General features: G+C 29.4%; 1 protein-coding gene across 1 annotated transcript in view; it reads left to right on the forward strand.

The window, feature by feature from the left end:
* Positions 1-6,021, forward strand: part of LOC125038594 (probable glutamate receptor) — a 7,440-nt gene extending 1,419 nt beyond the window's left edge. Inside the window, exons 3-8 of the mRNA XM_047632130.1 lie at positions 1,407-1,580; positions 2,005-2,118; positions 2,227-2,349; positions 4,248-4,449; positions 4,898-5,145; positions 5,808-6,021. Coding sequence (XP_047488086.1) covers positions 1,407-1,580; positions 2,005-2,118; positions 2,227-2,349; positions 4,248-4,449; positions 4,898-5,145; positions 5,808-6,021 — 1,075 coding nt within the window. The remainder of the gene's footprint in view (positions 1-1,406; positions 1,581-2,004; positions 2,119-2,226; positions 2,350-4,247; positions 4,450-4,897; positions 5,146-5,807) is intronic.
* Positions 6,022-7,500: the final 1,479 nt, after the last annotated feature.

Consider the following 7,500-nt stretch of genomic DNA (forward strand, 5'->3'; position numbering starts at 1 on the left):
CTATTATTACTATTTTTATCATCATCATCATCATTATCATCATTATCATCATTATCATCATCATCATCATCATCATCATTATCATCATCATCCTCATTATCATATTTATTACTATATCATTATTATCTTTATTATTTTCATTATCATCATCATTATTATATTATCATGATTATCATTGTTAAATTTGTTTTATTATTGTTATTATCACTATTGCTACAATTATCATTATTATTGTTATTATCATTGCTATTTTTTATTATCATTATTATTATTATTAATATTATTATTATCATTATTATCATTATTATTATTATTATTGTCATTATCATAATCATTGTTATTATCATCATTACTTTTAATGCTACCACAGCTACTACCATTACTACTCCTGTTATTTCTTCTACTGTTGATACAGCTGCTGATTATGATCATTATCATACTAGTAATCATCACTGTACTAATAATAACTACTGTTTTAATCTTTGTTGCTGTTTTGTTATTCTGAGTCTAATAATAATAATAACAATAACAACAGTCATAATAATAATAATAATAATAACAGTGATGGTGATAATGGTAATAGTAATAGTAATAATAATGATAATAATATTAGTAATAATAGCAATAATAATAATAATAATAACAAATATAATGATAACAGCAACAATAACAAATAATGATACTAAAGATAATGAGAATAAGAATAGGGATAACAACAAAGAAAGTTATAATAATAATAACAATAATAATGATGATAATAATGATAGTAATAACAACAATAATGATAATAATAACAATAATAATAATAATGATAATAACAATAAATAATTATCATGATAATAATAACAATAGTTATAATGATAATAATGATAATAATAACAATATTAACAATAAATAATTATAATAATGATAATGATAACAATAGTAATAATACAAGTAAGAATAATGATGATTATGATAATAATGATAATGGTGATAGTAATAATAATAATGATAATACTACTACTAGTATTATTATTATTATTATCATTATTATTATTACAACTATTATTTTTATCCTTATCATCATTATAATCATTATGATGAATAATAGCGACAATACAAACTAAGAGCAATGATAATAATAGAGGCAAAAAATAAAAACAATAATAATAACGATCACTCTGGTGTAATAGTGGACATAAAGATCATGATACAGAATAATAGTAATCATATCAAGTACTAACAAAAGCTATGTTACTGAATACCATTTATGACACAATGTTAGTGTTAGTGATGGCAATAGTACACGTAGCAGTAAGAACCATAAGAATATAAATAAAAACAAATCTCCAAACCATACCATACTCTTCCGCTGTTGCAACCCCCCCCCCCCCACCCTCCCTCCCTTTCAACGCCTGCCGCAGATCGACTTGCCACCGCGTGAGAGACGGCCAATGGGGCTCTGTCGTGAACGGCGAATGGACAGGCGTGTTCAAGGAGCTGTCTGACGGAACAGCTGACATCGCAGTCGCTCCACTGTCCATGTCGGTGGTCAGGAGCACTAAGGCTGACTTCCTGATTGGCTTGATGGTGTCTGGGTACGTGGGTATATGTGTATGTGCAGTAAAAAGAGACTGACGAGTTCCTTTTTAAAGAAATATTGAAATTCACGATTTTTGGCGAGATTTTCGCTGAATAAATCCCATTAAAATATAAGGGGAAAGGGGGCAACAAAATTAAGTTCGAAAGTTATCAATTATGGATAAAAGTTAAATGAAAATGATAGATATGGCCCGTAAAAAACATGAAAAGTAGTGTCGATAATTATTAATTATGAACTACTAAATTTATGCAAATAAGTTTATAGGTGAATGCATTGATCCCTATTACGTGCAATGGAGTAGGGATCCATTATATATATGTCAGTAGGGTGGTTATCCTGAATGAGATGAAAACAGGTCCAGTGTAGCGATTGCAGATTACCCCGGTTCATCTCTCCCCTCTACTTAATATTGTTGTCAGAAATCAGTCATCGGCAATGAAACATGTGCACATTATATCTTGCGATATGCATTATGGAAGTCATCTCATCTGCACAGTTTTCTTGTTCACACACCTGTGCATACACAAATACAGGTGCGAATCTAAACAATTGAAAGTTTCAAACAAAAATGATTACATAACCATAATAATCAAATAAAAAAAAATATATACGCAACGTGATTCATTTGTCCCCGATTTTAGGTTCAAAATAGTACTGAAACGACCTTCTAACGAGGACTACATTTGGACTGTCTACACGAAGCAGTTCGAACCCGGAGTCTGGGGGGTTCTGACTCTCCTTACGACTGCCCTGTGCTTCAGTTTGTACTTCGCGTCTCGCTGCTCATCACGTGAACAGAAACTCTCTCCGTCTGACGCTTTCATAGTAGGCGTTGGGATGATATTTGGCCAGGGTAGGCGTTATTTGTTTGATTGGTATTTTTTAATGGTCTTGTGTGCATTTGCATTACCTAATTACATTGGAAATCATTATAGGTATTATGTATGTGATGTTCGATATATGTATAGGTTTACATATGTATGTATGTATGTGTGTGTAAGTGTTTGTGTGTGTGTATATATGCATATATATATATATATATATATATATATATATATATATATATATGCATATATATATGCATATATATATATATATATGCTCAATATATATATATATATATATATATATATATATATGCTCAATATATATATATATATATATATATATATATATATATATGCTCAATATATATATATATATATGTATGTATATATATATATATATATATATTGTATGTGATGTTCGATATATGTATATGTATAGGTTTACATATGTATGTATGTTTGTGTTTGTAAGTGTTTGTGTGTGTATATATATGCATATATATATATATATATATATATATATATATGCATATATATATATATATATATATATATATATATATATGCATATATATATATATATATATATATATATATATATATGCTCAATATATATATATATATATATATGCTCAATATATATATATATATATATATATATATATGCTCAATATATATATATATATATATATATATATATATATATATATGCTCAATATATATATATATATATATATATATATATATGCTCATATATATATGTATATATATATATATATATATATATATATAATATATGCTCAATATATATATATATATATATATATATATATATATATGCATATATATATGCATATATATATATATATATATATATATATATATATATATGCATATATATTTCATATATACATATTATATATTATATGTGTGTATACATATGTATACAATTATGTAAGAATATATACGTATATCTATATACACACACATATATATGCAAATATAAATACATATATGTAATATATACATATCTGTTTATATAATACACACACACACTCACTCACTCACTCACTCACTCACTCACTCACTCACTCACTCACTCACACACACACACACACACACACACACACACACACACACACACACACATACACACAAGACAACAATTTTGTGTGTGTGTATATATATGCATATATATATATATATATATATATATATATATATATATATATGCATATATATATGCATATATATGCATATATATATATATATATATATATATATATATATATATATATATATGCTCAATATATATATATGCTCATATATATATATATATATATATATATATATATATATATATATATATATATATATATATATATGCTCATATATATATATATATATATATATATAATATATGCTCAATATATATATATATATATATGTATATATATGCATATATATGCATATATATATATATATATATATATATATATATATATGCCTATATACATATTATATATTATATGTGTGTATACATATGTATACAATTATGTATGAATATATACGTATATGTATATACACACACATATATATGTAAATATACATACATATATATAATATATACATATCTGTTTATATAATACACACACACACACACACACACACACACACACACACACACACAAACACACACACACACACACACTCACTCACTCACTCACTCACTCACTCACTCACTCACTCACTCACTCACACACACACACATACACACAAGACAAATTAGGAAGAAATTAAAGAAAATCATAAACCGTGAAGGATCGACGTTGAAGATCGAGAAAACGCCCCGAACGTGGAATCGTCCTGATGCTCCTGGTGCTACAAGTCCTCCTCTTGGCCTTCTATACGAGTAACCTGGTCTCCGCCCTCACCGTTGGACCTCCTCTGCCTCCGATGGAAAACCTGGAGGACGTGTACAGCGATTCCTCAATCACTATTGGGTTCACGAGGGGTTCTACCATTGCTAATGAATTCGTTCGTATCTCTTTCTGTCTTGTGTTTTTAGATAGGTAAATGATTGTGTATATTGGTAGGTGTGTTCGTTTATGATCATACACACAATGTGCGAAAGGAACAATGTATGTAGTAAGTGTGCGATAGAGAGATTCCTATTTCGGATCAGCTGGTAAACAATCCAAATAACATAGAGGCCGGATTTGTTTAAAGCTCATAACCGGTAAATCAAATGTATTCGTGACTCTTCTCTCTCTCTCTCTCTCTCTCTCTCTCTCTCTCTCTCTCTCTCTCTCTCTCTCTCTCTCTCTCTCTCTCTCTCTCTCTCTCTCTCTTTCTTTCTTTCTGTGTGTGTGTGTGTATGTGTATGTATGTGCGTGTGTCTGTCTATCAGTCCGTCTAGCCGTCTTTTTTCCTAAGTCTTACTTTTTTCTCCGTCTTCCCTTCTTTACCCACCTCGTGTTGACAGAACACCGACAACCCTTTATACCAAGCCATCCTGCACCGCCTGAAGGACAAAGACCTTGTCATGTCTCCTGAAGAAGGCGTCGCACGAGCGCTGAAGGGGGGCTACGCTTACATGGTCTGGGAATTCTTCTACAAGATGAACTTTGGCAGCGAATGCGGGGCCTTCCTTCTCTCTCCTTCGTATTTCCCGCACCAGGCGTCCATTGCCATGCCGAAGGACTCGCCGCTCGTCCCCGTACTGAATAAAGTGTAGGTTTTGCTTTTCAAGAGAGGACTTGTGAGAATCGTTTTTTAATTTGTTTTATCTATTTACTTATTTATACTAATTTTTTCAGTGTTTGCATTCTTTTTTTTTTTTCTTTTTAGATAGATGCACGTTTGTTTGCATGCATACATACGTGTGTGTCTGTGTGTGCATGCATATCTATATTCTCCCTTTTTTTTTTTTTTTGTTTCTCAGTATATATTGATCTATCTATCCCTGTATATCTGCCCACTTATCTATCCATATGTCTATCTATTTATCTCCATATCTGTTTATCTATCTATTTGTCTATCCAACTATACAGTATTTATAACGGGATTTATATGTATGAGTGTATATATCTATATACATACACAAACACACACATATATATATATATATATATATATATATATGTTAAATTCCTATCCTTCCCCTCCCCTCTCCATCCAGGTTCCTAAATTTCTCTCTTCCTCACCCTCCTCGTTTCTCGACACAATGAATACTTAAGTTATGTAGAAACATAAGCTAAACTGTGATTCTAGGCAGAGTTATGCTCGCAAATGCACGTGTATCTTAATCAATATAACCACCTACATGTACATGTATATGTGTGTGTGAATTTGACCGTGTTCTTGTATAAGTACCCCTTTGCATTGCTCTACAGACTCTTGGACATCCAGTCTGTCGGTCTCCTTCGGAAGTGGTGGATGGAGATTGACGTTGCTCGCGCTGATTGCAACGCCCTCGTCACGGCGCCCATCGAACTAAAGACGGTCCTCACACCCTTCCTCCTGCTGGGTTTCAGTCTCCTGGTTTCCCTGGGCATCCTAGCTGTAGAAGTCGTCGTTTATAGGAATAAAAGACCTAATACATTTTAGAACTGTATCAATATATATATATATATTGTCATGTGTATTTGGTTTAATATCTTAGTAATGGGTGGAGTTCATGGGTTAACTATCAGTATCTATGACTATTATAAAGAATTTTGGCTATCTGCTAATATATAAATAAAGTATAGATCTGCTTATCTAAAGTTACTGGTCACATAGACAGTAAAGACAATAACCAGAGATAATTTAGTAAATCATATATTGAATATGTAATGTGGATTGAATTTAAATGGTTATTGTGATGTATGAAAGGCTTGTTATGGCAGTCTGAGAAATCTTTGGGATATTATTGAAATTAGTGATTTGTATATTTGCTTGTAAGTGTTATACCCTCATTGATCATATAATTCTTTTAATATAATGAAATAAAATAATTCTTCAGAACTTGGATTTTTCTAAAGGAGTCATTTATTCCTGTCAAGTAAAGTTTCACAACCGACCTGTAGGCTGTTGTTGGTTGGCGGTTTGGAAGGACGTGTATTGGGTAAAGCTCCAGATATTTATCCGGTTAATGGCTTATTTCGTAAAGTTTGGATGTTGTGTCTATGCTCAAGGTGATTTTTTTATTTACACATTTAACACTGCGTATATCACAGCCATTTGTCAATGTATTATTATGGGTATGAATTTAACAACCTAGACTTGCAGTCAGATTGTTTCGCTGTTTTGTTTATTTTGTTTGATATTTGAATATCTATTGGTGTTTCTTTTTTTTTTCTAATTACTCCTATTATTATTAAATCATTTAACTTTGTAACCAAATTCATTTTGGCCTTGGTAATTGCCAAATTTCCGTGATGTTTTCTGCAACAAGATTAAGTCTTGAAGTAAACTTTTGCAAACTATAAATCTCTAAATATATGAAATAATTTCAAATTCTGAGACATTCACAAATGAGTTCAGAAAGAAAGACAAATAATGAAAATGTGTGATACTGTAACGAGTTTTTCTGAAGTATTATTCATAACATAGTCATCACAGAGGTTATTATAACAATATACACACATATATTTATATACATATACATATATATGCATATATATATATATGCAAATATATTGCTTTATGCATATATGAGTGTGTAATAACAATATTTGCTTACTGTTTGTGATATTCCATTCAAACGGAAATCAAGCTAAATACACAAATCATTTTACCTGTTTGAGATAATAGTTTTACATATGTATGATTATCATTATTGTCATGATTTTTTGTCATTATTATTATTATTGCTCTCACTTTTATTATTATTATCATAATAATTATTATCATTGTTGATAATTATTGTTATTATCAAAATTATTATTATTATTACTATTATCATTATTATTATTATTATTATTATTATTATTATTATTACTATTATTATTTTATTATCTATAAAATAATAATTATTGTTATCATTATTATTGTTATCCTTATTATCGTTACTGTTATTGTTATTTTTACTAGAAATAATAGTAA

Source organism: Penaeus chinensis, chromosome 25, assembly GCF_019202785.1.
Source record: "Penaeus chinensis breed Huanghai No. 1 chromosome 25, ASM1920278v2, whole genome shotgun sequence".
Lineage (NCBI taxonomy): Eukaryota > Metazoa > Arthropoda > Malacostraca > Decapoda > Penaeidae > Penaeus > Penaeus chinensis.